The following is a 24,092-nucleotide window of genomic DNA, read 5'->3' on the forward strand; positions in this document are numbered from 1 at the left end:
CTATGATTTTAATAGAATCTTTAATAATACTGGAAGGAAGGTCTGTAGGTTTATTACCAGTTAATAGCTTAATATCCCCCCAAAACTTCCTAGAGTTTGTTGAATTGTTTTAGTTTTATCAAGGAAATAATCTGATTTAGCCTTTCTGGTCACCACCGTGCATTTATTTCAGGGGCGTAGCCTTCTTTTCAGAAGTGAAGGGGCCAGAAATTATATATATATATATATATATATATATATAACATTTCTGTAATCTATATAGCCTAACAATCAACAGTTTTGAACTGCAAGATATTTTGTTTTTAAAGAAGTCTCTTCTGCTCACCAAGCCTGCATTTATTTGATCCAAAGTACAGCAAAAACAGTAATATTGTGAAATATTTTAAGATTTAAAATAACCTTTTTCCCTATTTGAATTATATATAGGGAATTTGTGTGATCAAAGTTGTATTTTCAGCATTTTTACTCCAGTCTTCAGTGTCACATCCTTCATAAATCATAATATGCTGATTTGCTGATTATCGATATTTAAAACATCATTTTTTTAACAGTTTTTTTTTCAGTATTCTTTGATAAATATAAGGATCCAAAGATCAGCATTTATGTTAAATAAAAAAGCTTTTGCAACATAATACACTATATCATTCAAAAGCTTAGAGTCAATATATAATTTTTGTTTTTGGGAAAAAAAATTATAGAAATGAACACTTATATTTAGCAAGGATTCTTTTGTGGGTTCGAGTCTCAGGCCAGCAACACCACTGCTCCGCAGCATAAATGATGACCACTGCTCCGGGTGTGTGTTCACTGTGTGTGTGTGCACTTCGGATGGGTTAAATGCAGAGCACGAATTCTGAGTATGGTTCTCCATACTTGGCTGAATGTCACTTCACTTTACTTTGAATTGATCAAAAGTGATGATAGAGTAATAATTTTTCAAAAGATTTCTATTTCAAATTAAATGCTGTTCTTCAGAACTTTCTATTGATCAAAGAAACCTGAAAAAATATATACTCTGCTGGTTTCAACATTATCATGTGTTGTTGTTTTTTTGTTTTTTGTTGTTTTTTTGAGAAAGAAATCAGAATATCAGTATTTTTATAGATAGTGTGACTGGAGTAATGATACAAAAAAAAAATCAGTTATGAAATCTCAATAAATTACGTTTTTAAATATATCCAAATAGAAAACAGTTCATTTAAATAGGTTAGTAAAAATATTTCACATTATTCATTTTTTTTATCACATAATAAGGCAGAATAGTTTCTATTCTGTAATAAATGCTATGTCAATTGGTACTGCATTGGTCATCCTTTATTTATCACCTGCTGGAAATTTTGTTGCAAATATTGTTGCAATCGTATGTTTAATGTCTTCGTGTTTGCTAAAGTTTCTGGGCTTTTTTTCTGTGTAAAACCTTTTTTTCATACAGCGATAGCTGGACGCTTTTGCCCATATTAGGATCTTCCTGAAATGACTTTCTGCGCGAGAGCGCCATTCGAGTATGAATGAAACGCACACTGTAATGAAACATCTCGCTGTATTCTGGGTCCGAATTAAATATCAAATCATATGCAGACTATCCCGTCTCTTTGAGATTAAATCTATATTTATTCACACCAGCTCTTGAAAACCTCTATGAGAAAAACTTGACAGAAAAAGTGCGGGGGACCAATTTCCATGATATTAAAAGTGGGGGGGGGGGACACGTCCCCCGCGTAATCTACGCCCCTGATTTATTTCAAAGCTGTCTAAAGTGCAGCCTATCAGAACTTAGATTTGATTGTCTAGCCTAAGCCCATGCAGCTTCCCGCTCTTTAATGAGATCACGTAATGCAATCGAGAACCACGGATTATCATGACATTTAACTGCTGGGTGCGTGCTTATTAATAATTAGCATAAAATTGTCATAAAAATATTCCCATGCGCAATCAACATCCGGTATTAGAACAATTTTGTTCCAATCAATTTGAACAAGATCGTATAAGAATGCTTATTCTTAGAAATATTTCATGAAACGTCTCGCAATAATTTTTGGATTTTGTTGAGTTAACTTCATGTTTCTAAGGCTACGTTCACACTGCAGGGCTTAATGCTCAATTCCGATTTTTTGAAAAAAAAAATCATTTTGTGATCTCCTGTGTGAACGTGAAATGACCCAGAAGTGACCCGCATGTGCAGAAGAGTACTCAACGGTGAACAACGTCACTCGTTGTTTGCGGAAGTTAAGTTAATGTTAAACATGGATGTCAACAACAGTGTAGTCAACAGCGGAGCTCTTGTTGCAGTATTAAAGTTATTTTCCCAACGGAGCCAACACAATTACAATCTTCTCGTTTTAAGAAGAAAATTCAATAGAGAACAGAGAAACAGACAGAGGGTACGACTAAAAACCTTGTATCCAGAAATACTAATTTATTTGTCTGAGATCTATTTATTTAACCAAGATTCGGATATAACTATGACTATTTGTATTTCTAGCCCAAATATATACCATATCTAATTTTGTCAACAGACTACGAACATTTAGATGAATAAAACCCAGTCCTCACTTGGATTTTAGTTCAGTCGGAGTAGTAAAATTTGAAGCAGCATAAGGTCCTGGGTTAGACAATACATTCCCAGACATTAATAACATTAAAACTATTGATTTGGGAGAAATGCATCACTAAAACAAGGAGTAATAACACTTATACCCAAGCCAAACAAAGACAAATTGCTTTTAGAAAATTGGAGACAAATTGGTCTATTTAATTATGATACTAAAATCTTTTCATTGATTTTACGCAAAAAGACTTAAGAAAAATTTAAACACAATAATTGATGAAGAGCAGTCCGGTTTTCTGAAAGGCCGTTATATCGGAAATAATATAAGATTAATTTTAGATTTAATTGATTATAGACACCTTATCTCAGATGATTGTTTTATATTATTTATTGATTTTTATAAAGCGTTTGACACTACTGAACATCAATTTATTTTCAAAGTTATTGACTTATTTGGTTTTGGCCTTTTTTTTTGTACGCTTTATAATGATTGTAATAGTTCAGTCCAGTTTTCTCACGGTACCTGTCAGAGATTTGATATGGGCCGTGGGATAAGACAAGGATGTCCTAGATCACCCTTTCTCTTCATATTGCTTCCTCAAGTCATGGCTGCTCTAAAATTGCTGATACTAAAATTTTACATTTATTGAAGAATTTTCCAGAATCTCGGGATTGAAGATGAATAAGAACAAGTTCACTTTATTCTCTCTTAAAGATTGTTTCCTGAAAAAAAATTGTGCAATAGCAATTAAAGACTATGTCACATACCTTGGGATAAAGGTATGTAAAGATTTGAATCAGAGAAGCCTGTTAAATTTTTACCCTATTATTGAAAAAAAAAAATTAAACAATGTTTCAATATATAAATTGAATTGGTTAACGTTAGTTGTTGTTACGTACTCTTCATAGGAGAAAGGGTTTCCACCTGGTTCAGCTAATTAATGCCCTGCTGTGATTGGATGCTGGGAGTATTTAAGAAGTAATACTATCACAGCCATGTTGGTGGTGGCTTGACTGTGTGAAGCAGCTTTAAGTTCCCAACTTCAACCCCAGACCTGATACTTTGCTGAAGCCAGTAGTTAACCATGTATCTTTACCTCATATTGTGTGTGTTACTTATTGAAGGAGTTTTATCATTTTAGTCTCTTTCTATTACACTTTATGATTGAGATTCAAAAGGCAGTAGTGAGTGTTATCTCTAATGATTATTCGTTGTTTGATTTAATTAATCTCTTTTTCTCTTGTTTTTTTTGTTTTTGTTTTTTAAGTTTGCTTGTTAAACAGTTATTTCTTTATTTGTGGGGTAAGTAGGGAGGCGGGGTTATTTATTTTGAATTTGACCTTTTTCTCCTGTTTATGTTAGTAAGGGAGTTCACTTACTTTGCTGTACTTTTATTTTAGTTTAAGTAATTTGGTTCATAAGGAGTAAGAATGATTGTTTGTTGTTTTAGCAATACCTCCTACTAATTTTGACACCCCTCTTTCTTTTTGCCTAATTTGTAAATAAAACTATTTTTCTTTTAATGAGATGACTGTGTGGTTATTGTGAAATGACTCTGTGTCTGGAGACGGAGTGGCTTCATGCTGATGCACATTCATTTCACCACCATCCATTTTTGCGGTTTCATTCCTCCCCTGGACCAATCAGGAAAACGTAACATAGTTAATGTATTAAAGGTCCCCTTCTTCGTGATCCCATGTTTTAAACTTTAGTTAGTGTGTAATGTTGTTGTTAGAGTATAAATAATATCTGTAAAATTCTAAAGTTCAAAGTTCAATGCCAAGCGAGATATTTTATTTAACAGAATTTGCCTACAACGAACGAGCCGTTTGGACTACAGCCCTCTAGTTCCTGTAGTAATGACGTCACTAAAACAGTTTTTAGACTAACCTCCACCCACATGAATACGCAAACAGGAAGCGTGGTCTTGTTGTGCTCCGACGGAGAAGGAAGAGCTGCGTTTGTGTTTGCCATGTCGTTGAAACACTGTTATTTTCATCTCTGAGTCCAATCATCTTTGTTTGGGCTTCCCAGGGACGCTGTACTTGGAGATTAATGGTTACAATTTATGTTTAACTCTGTTCCCGAAAATTGTAATCCACATGTAAAACTATGTGCAGCAAATTTTGCTGAGCACAATTTCCTCAGTCTCAATCAGTTTAATGCCGGATTTGCACAAAAATTATTCTTGAAAGATGGAGCAGTTCCCTATTTGTCTGGAGAAGGCGTTGTTTATGGACCACAACCGGTAAGTGTATTTTATTATTTAAGTTGGTGCTTTTAACGGTTTCTGTAACTTATTACACAAAGGACAACGCTGTTTAGCTTTGTTAGCTAGATGTTAGGGCTGTGCAAAAAAAACAAATGCGATTTTAATGCACATCTCATTAGTAAAAACGCTTCTGTGATTATAAGTACATCTCGAGCACGTGCGTTCTAGTCCAATTGCGTTACCAGGAGGGCCGCGTGCTCTAAGCTGGTGCCGAATCACAACACAGGAACCGCTGGCCCAATCAGAACTCGCTACGTATTTCTGAAGGAGGGACTTTATAGAACAAGGAAGTCATCAGCCCGTTTTTGTGACAATGAAATCAGCGGTATACAGGTGAATTGTGTGAAAAATAATGTTTTTCTACACGCGAAACATGAACACGTTATATTGCACACTTGAAAAACATGAAAAAAAAAACATAAATGCCCCCCAGGCTGTGTGTCCTGGGGCTGGGTCTGTCTGACAGTTATTAAAACTCTCCATTTCATTCTTCTCAATCAATCCTCTTGATTGATTAATGTCTTTATCCTGTTGAAATTTCCATTTAGGTTTCAGTAAACAGCTCAACCCTTGACTTTTTTGTCCAGAGCACATTGTTCCAGACATTTAGTCCTCAAGCAGACAAGACTAGAGCAGATGAATCTGATATTTAAATGTTCATGTAGGTAAATAAATACAGTTCATATTAATGTCCGTATGCCATAATCTCTGGAAAATGTGTTACTTGAAGTCATTGTGTTGTTTGTGATCCTCTCATCAGCAGCTGCAGTGTCTCTCAGCTGTTTCAGTGCAGTCACTGTGACTCTGACTGACGGAGGTTTTTGTACGACTCTTTATCACTGTGTGAACACACAGCTACCAGAACAGTGTGCACTCTGACAGTAATAATCTCCTGTATCTTCAGTCTGGACTCCACTGATGGTGAGAGTGAAATCAGTATCAGATCCACTGCCACTGAATCTAGAAGGAGTTCCAGTGTAACGGCTTGTTGCACGATATATGAGGAGTTTAGGAGCTTTCTCCAGGTTTCTGTAAGTACCAGTGAAACTCATCACCACCACACACTCTACTGCTGGTTTTACAGTTAATTCTGACTTCTTGTCCTTGAGCTGCTGTTATTAATGATGGACTCTGAGTTACAGTGTACTGTCCTCTACACTCTGAAAGAATTTTTTTTTATTATTGTCACAAATGATAATTCTACCATGAATAAAAGCTGCAATGGTCCAGATGAGGATGATGATGTTGTTCATTGTTGTTGTTGTGTCTTGTGTGATGATGAAGATTGTGTTCTGTTCTGCTCTCAGTCATGAAGTGTTAAACTCACAGCTCTATAAACACTCTCAGAGCTCCAGGGGTGTGTCTGTGTGACCCCCCCCCCCCATGTCTGTAGTAAATGTCTAACTGCATCTGGCAGTGTCGGATCCTGCTCTCGCTCAGATATTGTGTGTGCACTCAAACATTGTCCTCACATCACTGAAGACCAGAAGATTATTATTTTTTATTTTTTTAATTCAGGTGAAGAGAAGACTTTTCTCAATAAATGGAAGCAAGCTGATTATAGTCAGCCTTCTCTAGTAATTTATTTAGTTATTTAGTACTTAATTTAATAAATGGATATTTACACTTTAAGCACTTAACTAAAATATTTTATTTAGTGCATTTGTATTTTGTAGTTTTTGTATATATAGTCATACAGTAAAAGCAGATCAACCAGGTTCCAGAAATAATTACTGAGGGGAGGCTCATGATGTGTCCGTCTCTGTTTCAAAGAAGTATTTTCTCGTCCTGCTTGAGACTCAAATGCAGGAGAACAGCTTCATCATCTCCAGCAGGGGCAGGACTAGGATTTAGATCCATTGACTTACACTCTTCCCCAATATCAGGACACACTGGCATTACACAGACCCTGTTTCACTTCTGCAGTTGCTAAATGTGGTTCCAAAAATTCATACAGAAATACATGTAGAAAATTGGTTAATATTGGTATAATAATTGGTTAAAATGGTTAATAAATTATATTAGAGTAACAATGATCTTGTATACAAGTGAACTCCTAAATGCAAGATACAAGTGAATTGTATTTTTGAATGCACTCTATCATGGTTTATCAGTGATTATTGTTGTTCCCTGCTCAGTCTTGAATGATTCACTGATTGCTTGATTTTATTGTATTTTTCTTTCTTGGGAAGTGTTCACTTTTACTGTTCAATGTTCAATTCTAATCTTAATTAAACTTATTACTTAAACATTCATGATCAACTATAACTCAATTCTAAAGCACTGAGGCAGGAGTCATTTATTAAAGATTATATCCCACTGTTCTGTGCATTCGATTCTGACAGATGAGCTGAAACCATAAAAGCCTTTTTTTTAAGTTGTTTGTGTATAAATATGTAAATTTCTGCTGTGTTTTGTTCACAGAAATGCATTCTCTTTTTAGTGTACAACTTGAAGCCCAGATTAATCGATTTTGAACTTATTTGTTGATTATTTTCATTTTCAATGATTATTAATTAGATCAATTATGTTTTTGCAGCCCAAATAATAACCAGTGTTGCTATGTAAAATAAAACAAAATTAATAAATACATTTTGAAGTAATAACAGCAACCAGACACGTCCTGTAGTTATTTATAGTCAAACCTAAATTGACTGGTACTTATTATTATTTTTCAGTCTATGGTGTAGAAATCATTAGCAATAAAAAATAAAATAAAAACACTTGGTCAGGTCAAAGTGTCTGAATAATTTTTGGTCTCAAATGTTGATCAGTTTCACTGGTAGTCCACTGTATGAAGATTTTTTTGGGGGGTATAATATTCCATTTGAATAAAGATCATCAGGACTCATAATTGTGTCAAATGAGTCTAGACTGAAACAATGCCAATCTGAAAAGTTTCAAACCTAAGGGTCAAACAGTGCTTTTAATGTACTTTATGTGAAAGAGATTTCTGAGGTGAGGTGCAGCTGAGGTGTTTCTACTTTCAGTGTGTTGAAGTGTTTCTCTCTCTTCTTTTGTATTTGATTTTGAAACAGATTTGATTCAGAATATGAAGAAAACTACTGGAATTAAAGCAGCCATGTCAGTCAGTGATGTTGAATAAGATGAATGTTGAGACTGTAGTGATGTTGACTGCACTCCTCATGTCTGCTGCTGAAAGTCCTGTTGAAATGCTGTGAATGCTGCAGGGCAGAAGAGTGCTGGAGCTGCAGTGTGTTTTCTCTGTGTTTGTGAATGTGTTGTGTTTGTCTCCTGCAGCTGGTCCCACAGTGAAGCCCTCAGTGTCTCTGCTGCCGCCCTCTTCTCTGCAGATCTCTGGAGACTCAGCCGCACTGCTCTGCCTGCTCAGCTCTTACTCTCCACAGGGGGCGCTGGTGAGCTGGACACTGGACGGCTCAGAGGTCACCGAGGGGGTTGTGACCAGCGCAGAGAGCGAGCAGGACGGCCGCTACAGCCGCAGTAGTGTCCTGACCCTCAGCAAAGCACGCTGGGAAGCGGGAGAGCTAATGGAGGAACATGCACGTATTGTTTGTCCAGGTGCTCCAAGTATTCATAGTTTAAGTTGGTGTTATGGATTAAAATAAATAAATAAATAAATTTGAGTGAACTTGGAATGATAAAACTAGGACAGTGTTTTTTTCTTTCTCACCTGTTCTCTCTTACATCAGATCATTTCTGACAGTTGACTGATAGTTCCTCTGGTTCCACTTTATATTATATGGTTTTAACTATCATGTACTTGCATCAGAAAATAGGTGCAATGTACTTATTGTGTTCATAGTTTCTTGCAAAAACACTTCTGCTGCTACTGAGGTGAGATATACAGTATGTAAGGGACATTAGTATTTAAGGCCACCAAATATAAAGTGTGATGAAAAAACATTGATCAAAGAGTGTTGTACGTTCATCTGCTGTATATAGAGTGTACAATTATAATCCACCTAAATTATTTAATTAAAACATTTATAAAATAATTAATTAAAATTGGAATTAAGTTTGTGATCCTCTCATCATCAGCTGCAGTGTCTCTCAGCTGTATCAGTGCAGTCACTGTGACTCTGACTGACGGAGGTTTTTGTACGACTCTTTATCACTGTGTGAACACCCAGCTACTGATATAGTAGTGACCCATACAGTAAAAATCTCCTGTATCTTCAGTCTGGACTCCACTGATGGTCAGAGAGAAATCAGTGCCAGATCCACTGCCACTGAATCTAGAAGGAGTTCCAGTGTAACGGCTTGATATAAGATATATGAGGAGTTTAGGAGCTTCTCCAGGTTTCTGCTGATACCAAGACAGACAGCTACTACAGCTAGAAAGTGTCTGACTGGTTTTACAGCTGATTGTAACAGTTTCTCCTTGATTGATGGATTTTATTTCTGGATTCTGCGTCACTGTTATTTGTCCCCAGATCTCTGAAATAAGACATTTTAGTTGTTTAGTTAACATTTTGATTAACTAATCATACTAGTGCATAGAATATGAGATGTTGTAGTTTGTGATTTATTATAAGATGTTTACCGTGAATGCAGAGCGTCAGAGTCCAGATGAGGATGATGATGTTGTTCATTGTTGTTGTTGTGTCTTGTGTGATGATGAAGATTGTGTTCTGTTCTGCTCTCAGTCATGAAGTGTTAAACTCACAGCTCTATAAACACTCTCATGCAAAGTGTCTCTGTATGTAAATGCTCTTCATACACAGAACAGACAGCTGTCAGTCTCAGATCTGTTCATGTTCAACAAAATAATAAATGTTTTAATACTTTATGATGATAATGAGCTTTATAAATCACACAGACACTCTCTATAGTGAGTCTTTAATTATTTTACTGATTACTAATTATTTAAAAAACGTAATAATATTAAAGATCATCTGCTTTCTAAACATATTTTTAAGAGTTAAATATTCAGATCTTGAGGTGTTTAATGATCGTCTGCTGGTTTTGTTCAGAGATATATTAGATTAATATTAATCTGATTAATATTTACAGAAGTAAAAATAAAAGCACAATTAAATCTAAAAATTAAAACTTAACAGCTGTTTTTAACTCTACTGGATATTATTTAATCAAATTTCAGCAATAAAACTATATTTTATCTTTGTCTTTGACTTATTTTTGTGTTTTTGAATTTGTCACAAGCTTCATTTTTAAAATGGAAGTATGATCGAATCCTAAATGATGTAGGATTCATCCTAAAATGAGGAAAAAATTGAGATTTTCAAAGATGAAAAATTATGTGAAAATATTTGTATCTGTTCAAAAGAGCATTAGTATGAAACTGTACACATACATACCATCAAAATAATTAAATATTTATAAAATAAAATTATAATAATAATAAAGACTTTTAATAACTTCTTCTGAACCATAAAGTCATATTTCTGGACATTTTGTAGGCTGATGTGTTTAATTCAATCATATTGTGCCTGTATTAAAAAAAAATAAATAAAAAAAATAATAATAATAATAATAATTGTGTGGTTTTTTATTTATTTATTTGGTTTTATGAATCACTCATAGATAATTTCAGAAAATTCTATGTGCATCTCATAAATGATGCCCCAGAACTCAAGCTCATATTTTATAATCAAATGTCACTCAGTGAATCATGAAAACACCTGCAGATGAAGGAAATTATGACACAAGACTGTGTAGCCAAATTGTGAGTCTCAAACACTGAAACAGATCACTGTTGGTTCTCTGTGTGTTGACTCTGTGTAGTTTTACTGTATCATGAAGCTCCTGTGAGGACGCTGAACATCTGCTGATGGAGCTGCTCTATTCTGAGAGGAACACAATCACTCAAATATGAGTTTGACTGTTTGACTCTTTATTCTCTGAAATGAGTCGGTTGTGCTGGACTGATGGAGAGATGAGGTTTGTTCACACTGAGACTCTCAGCAGTCATACTGACCTTCTGAATGATTGAATCAACTGTTGATCTGTGAATGATTCATCATGAAAATCAGATGAGAGAATCAGATGAGCCAGACAATAAGTTACTTGCTTGACTTGATCATGAGTCAGTGAGTCTGTTATAATAATGTTCTTGTTCAGGAAAGATGTCAGAACTGAAAAAAAAAAAAATTCTGTAAAATTAACCGATGATTATTGGTTTTGCATCAGTGTTTGAATATATGCATTATAATTTGCTTACACATTAGAATTCTTAGATTGAATTAATCATAGTTGACATTTTTATTTTATTTTATTTTTATAATACATTAGAAGTTTATAGATTGTAAGAATACACTTAGACACTTAGAACACATATGGCAAATATAGTTATAATCAGGGGTGCACATAAGTTTTTATATGAGAATCTCTGGTTACACTGCACATAGTGTCACCCATCAAATATAATAAAACTATGTAAAAAAAATATAATAATATTAATAATAGTGACAAAATTATTGCATGTAATTTATTTTTAATTTATTTATATAAAATAAAAAGTATTAAATACGAAAACAATAATTGCATAGTAAACTTAAAAGTAAAATGCTATTATTATTATTATTATTATTATTATTATTATTATTATTATTATTTGCAAACTGAAAATCAGCAAGCTTTTATTTGGGTTACCGGCAGTATGTGCTTCCAAGTTTAGCGCTGCCGACTGTAGAGCATCAGTGAACCACTTATGTGCACCCCTAGCTATAATGTATTTTTGCTAGTGAATTAACGTGGTATATATAAAGAAATGTTTGTCAAAATATTTTACATTTGAAAATCAGATTGAAGCACATGGATATATTTTAAACATATTGAAGTGGGCCTACACATTGTTATAAAGTACTTATACATTAAACCCTATAAAACCTAAATCATTTTGCTATCTTCTTACACAAAGTACACATAAAATATACTTTAGGTAAAAGTAACATTAAAATGAGTTTAAAAAATGAATTAAAACTTCACTTGAATGCTTGTGCTAAGAATATGACTCAATAGCTCAAATAAGCATACATTTATTAGCTTGATTTTTAGAAATATATTAAAATGCAGTTTAATATATTTTAATGCACTTTAAATAAGCATTTTGTGGATACAAATGTACAAATGCACTTTAAGTATTTTTTAATGCATTTAATTTCAACCTGTAAGCACACAGACAAACCCATTACATTACAAAGTGATAATGTATATGAAAATGTCGATAAAATCATAAAAATGTATGATTGTAAATACAGAATAAATAATTCTGGCAGTAATTGTGTAAGATTTTAAATCTTTCTGTGAGTCAAATGGAAAGCAGAAGTATATTATCTCATTATAGTGCATTAAGTTTTACTTGTATTATTTTGGTAATAATGACTTTTACTCTTTGCTAAAGTCTGGCTCTTATGATTCAGTTAAAGCAGCCAAATAAAATGTAATATTAAAAAGTCAAGGGTCAAGCTCCATTACAGTAAACACTGATCACTATAATGGTAAGTTTAAAAAAATTCATTTTCTTCTTTAGTAATTCTGCAAGTTAACATAATGGTCAATCATCACTCATTTACACTCTTAATGACCTCATTAACTTTAACACTGCTTCAGTGTTACTTTTTACACTACTGTGGACATATATAGACATCCAGAAGTGTTAATCTGTTTTGCCGGGAAGACTCAATTGTTAGCATCACTTATTACCTTCTCAATTGTCCAATCATGTTCTAATAATAGAAGTATAAAGGACCTGTGCTTACACTTGTTTGAGTTTGCAGATGCTGAACGCTTCGCTCAGTTGCTCGCGTTCTATTGCCGACCAAATATGTCTCAAGACTCGCACAATCTTTGTGATTATTACGAAATCGCCCTGCCATCTCCTATTACCGCTCGCTGAAGTTCGCGTATAGTGTCGGACTTCTCCATGGGCTCAGTGGTCTTTGGAAAGTATGTCTAAAGTTCTAAAAGACGCTGGCATACCAATTAGCCAAGGTCTCTCAAGAGAAGATCTACTTTCTCTCGCCCATAACACGCTAGGCAATCCCCCTGTTTCTACCCACATGACTCCAAAAGTATCGACAACGACAATACAGACAAAACAGACCGGAAGAAAAAGAATGACTAAATCTTCTTCACCCATTCCTGAAAAAAGAACATCACAACCTTCCAGGGCACCATCTTCACCTCAAATCATCAAATCCACTGACATGAATTTCCAGCTCATCTCTGCTGTTCAAACAATCTTTTTCTAGTTCAAAAAGTAATTTTGCTTTTCAAAATGTCTCTGCTCCACTGGCTTCTTCAAATTTCAACCTCTCCACAGCAGCTCCAGCACAAGCGCTCGGTAGGTGTTTTGTTCCACCAGCTGCTGCAACAGTGTCTAACCATCTAAGAAACAATATCATCCAAGGTAAGGACATTAATCTTACTGCTTCCTTCACCTGCTGCCGACAGGAAAATGGTAGACTGTGGTGACGTGGCAGTACTTCTAAAAACTTCCGACCCCCATTTACAAAGTAATCTCTTGTTTGGCGAATTCGTCATTGCATTCAGTATTTACAGAGACATTCTGTGTCAAACTTACCCCGAGAGAAGGGAAGAGCTAGATTTTTATCTAACTATGATGGCGGACTTCAGTCAAAGATACGGGGGAACTCTATTTTACGAGTACCTTAAGTCCTTTTCAGCCAAATCTGTCTCCTTTATCTCACTTTTTAATTCAAGACTAGACTGGTCAGTTACCGACACTGAACGGCTCATCCGCCATTTCATTTTGCCCTAAAGCTTTCGCTAGCAATGATCCAGTCGCTGTCCACGGTCCTGAAAATTTAAAACTTTCTTCAATCTCCAGAGGTCGCTCAACCGCGGCTGAATTCAATAGCATACCACTTTGGTTTCAATTTAATGAGGCCTTTTGTTCTTTTCCTAATTGTAAATTTGCTCATATTTGTAGTGTTTGAAAGGATCCACACCCAAAATCTGTTTGTCCACGCCGGTACAAACCTGCACCCCGAGGGAAAGCCCCAATTCGGAAATTTTTTTTGAATAAACACCCATCTACTCCTATTAATATTCCCAATCTTTCAAGCTTCCTCTCTTCTCACCCCGATCCGTTATTTGTTCGGGTGGGTATCCTTTATCATCTTTCTGCCTCTTTTGTTGCAAAAAATCTGCAATCTGCCAGACATGAACCTGATGTGGTTTCAGTTCTTCTAGACAAAGAGGTTAATAAAAGATATGTCTTTGGCCCCTTCACTTCTCCTCCTTTTTCTCCTTTTCGGATTAATTCCATAGCAACTGGCAGATATTCCGGTAAAAAACGTCTAATCTTCGACATGTCTTCTCCACATTCCTCCAACATAGCTAGCGTTAATGAATGCATTCCCTTAACACCATTTTCTCTTCATTGCGCTATGGTGGATACACCAGCCAGTTTATCAAATTAGCTGGTCAAGTTGCCTGGTTAGCCAAAGCTGACATTACCAACGCTTTTAAAACTATGCCAATTCACTCCTCTGACTGGCCGTATTTTGGAGTGAAATGGAATTCAAAATTCTACTTCGCTGTGAGGCTCACTTTCGGTTGTAGAAGTAGCCCGGATATTTTCAACAGTCTCTCCGAAGCTCTGTGTTGGATTCTGCTGAATGTCTGTAAGCTTCCTTTCGTTTTGCATTTACTAGATGATTTTTTGCTAGTCGACTTTCCATCTTCACAATCTCCCATCCTTAGCATTCTTAAACACATTTTTAGAGATGTCGGCGTTCCCCTCTCTGCCGAAAAAACATTGGGCACTTCTACTTCATTAGAATTCTTAGGAATTTCTCTTGACACAGTCAAAATGCAAGCTTCGCTTTCACAAGAGAAACTGCTAAGGATCAGGACGTTTCTGGAATATTTTTCCTCTCTACGCTGCGTCTCAAAACGAGATATGCTCTCTCTGCTCGGTCAACTCAAATTCGCTATGAGCATCATACCACAAGGCAGAGCACTTATTTCTCGGCTGTTAATTAAGTGATCCGATCCAGTTAGATGATGGATGTTTCTCCAATATCAAATTTTGGACTCAGTTGCTTAATGATTGACCTATATCCTATTTATCAATGCCGCCCCATCTATTGGCTTCGGTGGTTTTTTTTCAAGGGCAATGGTTCACAGAGAAATGGCCAAACGAATTTCCTAGGAAAAAATCAGGTTCCGTGTCTTCTGTGCTCTATGAGATTTATCCTTTAGTTGTAGCCAGCATAATCTGGGGTTCAGCGTGGTCAAGGAAACGCATGTTGCTGTTTTGCGATAATGAAGCCATTGTTGCCATAATCAATAAAGGCAGGTCATCGTGCCAAACGATCATGTCTTTTTTGAGATGCTTAATCTGGCCATCAGTCACTTAAAATTTTATTTCTTCTTCTTTCTTGATGTTTTGCTTTTCCTTTCCTGGTTACCACTGTTTGCTCGTTTCTTGTTTTTAATTTAGGAAATCGCAGTTTAAAAATTTCCTAAATTCGCAGATTGCTCGTCGGCATTCAATTTTATACAAAATATTTTATTCCCGAATTTCCGATTCCTCTTCACTGCTTCTTCTGTTCAATTACTTCTCAAAGGCTTTAGTACATCCTCTACAAATTCTCCCGATAAAAGGTTGCCTGTCTCTCTGCCTCTATTGCAGAGATTAATCCTTTCCCTAAGCAATGGCCTTTTTTCCCACATACTCTAATATTCTGTTAGAAGTGGTGTTCTTAACTGCTTTCTATGGATTTATGGGCCCAGGCAAATTCACTTCAGCATCTAAACGTTTTGATCCTGTCGCGGTCTTTCTATCTCTGAGTAACACTTCTCATCTAACTTCTTTACACTTTTTTTCAAACACTCTAAAATTACTCTTCTGGTTCTGGTGTTTCAACAACAATATCCAAAATTAGCAATAATTTTTTTCCCCTTCTCATCTATGATTAGATTCTTTACAATTCGCCCCAGATCCTCAGATCACTCACCCCTATTCTCACTCTCTAACGGAGCTCCTCTTTATAAAACCTGGTTAAGATCTCATCTAGTTTCTGTCCTTAAAAACTGTAGTCCATCCCTTTCCCTGTATACCGGACACTCATTTAGGATTGGAGCAGTTACTACAGCAGCCGAATGCGGCGTTCCTACAGCAGCTATCAAGATCCTGGGAAGATGGTCTTCCTCTGCATTTCGAGTCTTACATAATCCCTGACTTAAAGACCATCCTTGAAGATCAGCAAGCTCTGCAGTAATAATACAGGTAAATTCCTATGCAACTTCTGGTTGTGTTGCCATGCTCTATCTATCTGTTGATAGCTCAGTTTGCATAACTCGTGCTATGAATTAGTTGCATTGTTCTGTGTCACCTCATCTTTGAGTGGCTTTAGTGGCCTTGTGTTTATCACTGCCTAGCTTTTCGCGAGTAGCAGCATGGCCCTTTGGGGCCCAGGTTCATGTGGTCTCAACCGCTCGTAGTATACTCTCGCATCGCCCTCACGTCTATTGAGGTAGTGTAATCCTTCGGGTTTTAAGTTAGTACGACCTAGTAACCTTGCTATGCGTGTTTTGTTACATGTGGCAATAGCAGCCTGGTGGCTCATCCGGCCTCGTTTATTTGTGGCTTAGCATGGCCTACTCACATGTGGCTCAGCGTGGCCTTGTTTTTGTGTGGCTCAGTGTGGCCTAGTCATCTGTGGCTCAGCGTGGCCTTGTCTATGCGTGGCTCAGCGTGGACTTGTCATGTGTTCTACCAAAAAAAAAAAAAAAAAACAATCAACGAGATAAATGGAACCCTATTATAAGCTGTCAACCTATGAGTGTTAAAGCATTTTCATATCTACCATGCTGTTTGCTAACTCTATTTTTCTTTTAGGTTCGACACAACAGACGGCCGGCAGGTATATTCCTTTTCCATTTCTGGGGGTGGGCTCCGTTCCAATGGAATAATTTTTCCACTAATTTTGAGTGGGTTGTCTGCCCCCTGCCTTCATCTTCAGGCAGGAAATGCTGAATCTGAACCCTCGGACTGCGAGTTACGGATGGGGCCTATGGCAAATACTTATATATATTGCTTGCTGGATCATTAATGAATGGATGATTTGTTACAATATCCTTTCCGAGTCTTTCTGGTAGAAATGAAAGCTTTAGCATAAGTTCTGCCGAGAAGACTCAAATGTTAGCGTCACTTGTTACCTTCTCAATTGTCCAATCACGTTCTAATAAGTATAAAAGACCTGTGCTTACACCTGTCTGAGTTTGCAGATGCTAAACGCTTCACTCACCACCATCCACCCCACCACCACCAAGATGGTTTCCACTTCACCAATAACAAAGCTTCTTCTCTCCATCTTCTTAAACACCGCAGGATGTTTTTTCCCCTCCAACCACCCCACCACCACCAGGATGGTCCCTCCTAAGTCAATTACATTAATGTTAAACCTCTAATCTTTCACATGAAATGAGAGTTTCATAAAAAAAAAAAAAATAAATAAAAAACAAGACACTCTGCATTAACAGGTGACAGCCTGTTGCAAGTGTGGGAACGAATGTCCCCAGCAGTACTGAAAAGTCTTTCACTGGGCACACAGGTGCAGTGTAAGGGCCGACTGGTGAGAGTTAGACAGATGTCTTCTGACACACATGAATTATTTTAACTGTGAGATAATAGTATGATGTTGACATTTCAATGATTTAGAAGTGATCAATAATATATTAACTAGTAACTTCACTAGTCATACTGAAAATGCATTTATTAATTCATCTATTTTTATTAAGATAAGTAGTTGCAATCAATTTATTTTAGCTATATTTAAATAAACTAATTTAGTTGACTAACATTCAACATTTTTATTTTAATGTAGATAAAATATATTGTTTGCAAACACTTACCTTAATTTTTTTTGTATAATTTTATTCAGTGCATTAATGTTTTACTAAGGATCTGTTTGATAATATCATGATACTAGCTCCGTCCATGACACTGACTCACTGCTGAGCTGCCAGTTTTAATCTTAACAGCTCTTAAAGCTGAGTGGATGGTTTGAGTGGAGTGCATGATGGGCTAGTATTAAAATAAATAAATACATAAAGGTCTTTCCAGCATTAATGTCATGCCACTTAAAGGAAAATAATAATAAAAGGCTTTTGTTTTGGGTTTTAACAATGTAGTGTAATATGTTTATCTTTGTAACTGTAGTGACGCGCTACTGCGCACGTCACGAATCAGGAAGTTGATCGCTATATGATAGTCAATCGCAACCAGGGGGCAAGGAACTCGACCTGAAGTTGAAGTCGGGTGGGGGCTGCCATCTTTTAGCAGAACTTCACTTGCGTTAGCATTCCCATTGACTCCTATTCATTTTGGCGTCACTTTGACAGCGAATAACTTTACATCTAAGGCATTTAAAGACTTCGTTTGTCCATTATTTATTTCTAAAGATACACGACAATGTATAAAGGGCTCCATTACCTTCTATGTTACATTATGGCCCCGTATAAACAGTTTTTGTAAAAAATAGGCTAACGATTGCGTCATAACCAGCGACTCTCTGTCGCATTACCGTACAGACAGGAGGAGAAGCTCGCAGGCAATTAACTTAATATGGCGTACTGGCTTTACATTTTAAAATACTATACAAAATAATTAATCAGATAACTTACTCCTGCTCACTCACGACAAAGAACTCCCCGCTCAAGCTCGCCGTCTCTGCAAGATTAACGATGGCAGTTTGCACGCACAGCTACTAGAAGATTTACATCTGTCAGACAGGTTGCTGACGTCGCCAAGCTTCGTTTGAGTCTGCGCGTCAGAAACGGAAGTGCTAAAAAACGCTAAAAATGGGCTTCACTTGTCTCAATTGAGTTCCAATGGGGTCGCTGTGTCCATTTCTTTTACTGTCTATGATCGCAACAGCCTGCAATCTCTCTCAGTCACCTGTTTCTCCTGCGATCGCGTTTTTCCTTTCCCTTTGCTAAAGCAACGTCTGTGAGTATTTCTTATCATGCAATATTAGGATAATGTCTATTTTTATCTTTGTGAGACTATTGAGAAGGCTAAGTTTGCTTTATGTTATTACTGCTGATTGTTTCCTAGCTCGATTTTGTTTATCATATAGATCACCGCTGTGTAGATAATCCGTTCTGTTTTCTCTGTATTTGAATCTAATATTAATATACATCTCATTTGCATTGTATTACAGTTTCACAATATTCCCAGTAAATTTTATGGAGATTAATCATCTGTGTCCTGGAGTTTTCTTGGGAGTGTTTAAGCTGAATGGAGCGTAGTCCATAACAATTAAGGTAATAACAGTACTGTTTTTTTTTTTTTTTTAAATCATCTTGTTGCAGTTATAAATTTGACTGCTAAATGAATTATAAAGAACTATATTAAAACTTGTTTTGTAAAATTTCTTCGTCATTTGAATATTGATTTAAAAATCGGTTTAAATCATAAAGGCCATATGATATTATACCCTACTTTAAAAGCAAGTAAAGAATGTTGTTGATTATAATGAGAGAACTTGAGTTTAATCATGAGGACATTAAATTAATTCTTTAGAGTTTCAAAGATTTAATCTTGCCAGTTTAATTTGATTCGTTTATTGTTTTAGGCAAATTAGGCCTAAATAATGGAACAAAATTATAAAGTGCTTCACATTTAAACATACAACAATTTCTTAATCAGTTTACAGACAAATGTCTTTTTCCCAATAAGTTATGTAAAAATAAAGGACAGGTAACGAATAACAAAAATGCATGTTGTTTTATTAAAGGAAAAAATATATTTATATTTAAAATATAAATTAAAATATAGGCATAATATATTAAAATATTGACATTTAATCCATGTAGCCTATACCCCCCTAAAATAGACTATCACTTTTAATGCTCCGATGCAAAGTAAACCACAATATATTTTGAATAATATAACGCATAATTAATATAATATAAATAATACTGCACACCTTTTAAATGTGTCTAATCTAAAATATGGTTTAATATCATGTAGCTTATAAAATATAAGCACAGACTCAGGCACAGGCTTGACATTTATCCTGCTTGAATATGTTCTAAGAAATGCACATAACTTCATAAATACCAAACTTTCATCTGTGAATATTAAATATTAAATATATTAAATATTTAAACTATAGTGTTTTTCTTTCATTTTCCGTGACTGTAGCAGTGAAATGTAACACATCAGCGAGGCAAAACTGACATCTATTTGTGAAAATGCGCTTTTGATGCGCTTGTTTGTTAACTTGTGGTTAAAGCGCCACTCAGCGGTCAAAAGTTGCAAATGCACTTTACAAACGCCGCGGCGGCGGTACCCGCGGCAGTAAAAGAGGCGTTTTCGATGTCTACTTAGTGTAGGTGTCCGCATGTTCTGCTTCTGCAGATGTCAAGCGTTTGGTCCGTGTATCTGAAAAACATAACCGGCCAGCTGGAATTCCGAACTTAGCAGGCTGCTATACTACTCCACTCTATATTTCCGACGGACATTATGTAAATGAGTTCTCATGTACTGCGGAGTATGTGTATAAAAGCAGTTAGTGTTCCGGATAGGACGGGAATATGCTGTTCATGTAAATACAGTCATTGTGACAAAAACCTACTATAATAACGATAATGACAAACTCTCTTTTCTGTTATCACCTCTCAGACTGCGTAAACCCAGGGTGCTCAACACTACTCCTGGCGATCGACTGTCCTGCAAAGTTCAGCTCCAAAAGTTTGCAGGACAGTCGATCACCAGGAGCAGGGTTGGGCACCCATGACCTAAACCCACACTGAGAACCAGGGCGGCAGCGCCTATGTTTGCCTGTCGTTACGTCATATGACGCATTCTCTGGGAAAAGGCGGTTTCTTGGAGCGTAGCTTAGAATAGGTACACTTTTTTCTTAATTTCTGCCCGCGGGTATTGTAAAACATAGTATTCTTATGTATGTCTTTTTAAATTAACACTTTCATGCAAGATTCCATATAAATTAAGTTATACAATTAAATTGAAAGATGGCCTTTAATTATTTTCACACGTTTTTATTTCTAGCCTTTTACCGCGTGCAGTGTTAACGTTAACACTCTGGAACTGGGTCGCAGAAAATCATGCTATAAAGACATTTAGAAATCGCGCAGGGTCAAATCATGATTTTTTTGACGATTTTTTATTTCTATTTCATTCACAGCCCTGGAATGAACTGTCAATGAACAGAAAATAAATCGGGCTGGCAACGCTCAGGAAACGGGAAAAGATCCATCCAGAGCTCGGAAGCGGGTAGACAGTCAGCGGAGCAAGGAGTCAGGAGGGAAACTGTTGACAGCCATTTATGCATGTTTGCAAAAAAAAATTATTTTGGTGGTTTATTCTTAAACCAATCAGCGAGCTCGAATAGTGGAAGCAAAGTTACAGTTTAATATTTATTTTTTGTTATTTAATTATATATACAATGATGTTATTATGTTATGACTTAGAAATTTTTACATATATTAACAATATTATTATTTCTTTTAATAGTAAATTGCGGCCCACCTACAATACCACCGGTTGAAAACCACTGACATAAATTATAAATAAATGACAGATATATTGCACTTTTTTCTTGTATTTTTGTTTTCTTTCCTTTTCTAGTGTCCTGTTGCAAATAAAGCCTTTGCAACTGCCGCAATTCTGTCTGTTTTTGTTCCCCCATAAACTGTTCATTCTATAAAGTTACTCTGAGATGGTCATTCAATTTTTGCACTGAATTTCTGCAGCAAAATAAACAAAATACATGCATTTACTAACCCAACAAAACAAAAATGTAGAGAGGCTTCAAAAGAAACTACAGTGAAAAACACAATCTATGATCAATAGGATAAACTGTCAATTGTATAAGGGCAGACCTGAAGCATAAAATAATGCAGTTTGTGTAATTTTAGCTGATGATAGTGTTTTTTTTTTTTTTTTTTTTTTTTTTTTTTTTTGTCATTGTGTTATCATTGACTAAATGTTCCTGTTGGAACAGAACATGTTTTAGTGTTTTGAATAATTATTTGATTTTGAATCATGTTTGCAGTGTTTTGTTAGACATAGTGTATTGTGTTAGTTTATTATTGTATTTTGAAAATTAGTTTTGGGGTTTAGTTTTCAAAGTGTGATTTTGAACATGAAATTAACCGTTTTGCTAATTGTGTGTTTCAGGTGTGTTGGTGCGTTAAGAGTTTAGCAAACTTGTTAAATGTATTGAAAAAGCTGCCATAGCGATTGTAAAAATCTGTAAACATACAGTTTACATAACTATGATTTTATTGTATTTTAAATAAGTACACTTATTTTTATATGTCTATCAATATACTAAAGCACATGTAAAATAATTGATTTTAATTTCAACTTAAGTGTGTTCTCAAAAATTACATTTGTTAATGTGTTTTAAATGTATTACTATTTAGTCTATATTATATACTATATGCATTAATGCAATTAATAAAAATAAACTTCAATACACTTTCTTATACAGTATACTCCAATAAAAACACCTGAGAAGAGTTGATGCTGACCCCTCAGAGGACCCCAGATGATGCTAACCCTGAATCAACAAACAGAACTAACAAATATTGCTACAAGTGTGATTGCATCATATAATAATTGCTGTTAATAATGTTCATTGTCTGGCTGACTACTGTACGTCTTGTATTAATTTTTCTGAAAAATCCCATACGTGCACAAACTGACAGTCACCACTTCTAAGCTACCACTAAATATTGTGGAAACGTTATTTTCTGTAAAGTTGCTTTGTAAAGATTTGTATTGTAAAAAGCGCTATACAAATAAACTTGAATTGAATTTGTACTGCATTGAATTGTTTTGCTCCTCCTACATAATTCTAATATTTACTCGTAATGTTGGGCAAATAAATAGATGATTTTCATCAATACAATAGAGAGTTACAGACAAAAAATACTGAGATGAGCATCAGCAGCTGCAGTGTCTCTCAGCTGTATCAGTGCAGTCACTGTGACTCTGACTGACGGAGGTTTTTGTACGACTCTTTATCCCTGTGTGAACACATTACCACTGTGGTAACTCTGACAGTAATAATCTCCTGTATCTTCAGTCTGGACTCCACTGATGGTCAGAGAGAAATCAGTGCCAGATCCACTGCCACTGAATCTAGATGGAGTTCCTGACTGGAGGCTGTTTATGTAATAAATGAGGAGTTTAGGAGCTTCTCCAGGTTTCTGCTGATACCAGGCTAAGTAGACACTATATATTCCTACATCTATGTTACACTCTATTGTAGCTGTTTGACCGAGCTGGACAGTTTTAACTTCAGGTTGAGTCAGAGTGATTCCTCTGGAGGCTGAAGAAGAGAAAATAAAGTCAGTTTGTCAGTAAAGCGCCTTAATAGCAGAATATTGGTATATTAAAATGGTAAAAAAACAACCTTGAATAAAAGCTGCAATGGTCCAGATGAGGATGATGATGTTGTTCATTGTTGTTGTTGTGTCTTGTGTGATGATGAAGATTGTGTTCTGTTCTGCTCTCAGTCATGAAGTGTTAAACTCACAGCTCTATAAACACTCTCAGAGCACTGAAGCATGTGCTGACCATGCAAAGAAGTGGGCAGGATTCACAACAGCTCGAGCTGATACAAGACTAATATACTAGAGTCACAGAATATATCATTACATAAATTCCATTAGATGAGCTGCCACCGCTGTAATAAGAGCAAGAAACATGAGTCTGTTCATAAAGTATCAAGACTGACTGTACGTCTATTATGAATCCTTGTGTGGGCCTGACATTATAAAATGGACAGAAAACGTTCTGATAACCAATTTAAGCCCACCAGTTTATAGTTGCCATTTTTCTAGATGTCATCCATGTTTTATTTCTCAATGACATGCAAGCAAACAACCAAATAAAGGATTTGAAGAAATAAAAAGGTGTCACATGAGCTGTCAAGTTCCTACTCCTAAATTTCAGCAGCAATTTACAAACTTCAGTCAGTCACACAAAAGGAAGAACGGAAAGATAAAGAGCTAACATATGGGATTAATAGCTGTAGACATTATGTATTGTAACAGTAAAATATTGAGGCTCCTTTATCCAGTTTGTGAGTGTTTTATTCTAATTGGTCAAGGACTAGTAGCTTATGATTCCATTGTAATGTAAAAGACTATACATTTTAACATTATTATATGAAATCACCTATCACAGTCAGAAATTCATAATTTTTATTATATAGACATAATATTTTCTTCATTCTATTTATTAGTATTTATTTTTAACTAACACACCTCTTAGAATGAAAATACCTGCATGTTCAATATCAAGTAAATAAACA

The 24,092-nt window shown here is 35.6% G+C and overlaps 1 gene segment (V, D, J or C); it reads right to left on the reverse strand.

Annotated features, from left to right (window-relative positions):
• Positions 1–8,914: 8,914 nt before the first annotated feature.
• Positions 8,915–9,509, reverse strand: LOC113066504 (immunoglobulin kappa variable 3-20-like). The segment is given in 2 exon segments: positions 8,915–9,240; positions 9,347–9,509. Coding segments are annotated over 2 exon segments (375 nt in total).
• Positions 9,510–24,092: the final 14,583 nt, after the last annotated feature.

The sequence above is a fragment of the Carassius auratus genome, chromosome 50, assembly GCF_003368295.1.
Source record: "Carassius auratus strain Wakin chromosome 50, ASM336829v1, whole genome shotgun sequence".
Lineage (NCBI taxonomy): Eukaryota > Metazoa > Chordata > Actinopteri > Cypriniformes > Cyprinidae > Carassius > Carassius auratus.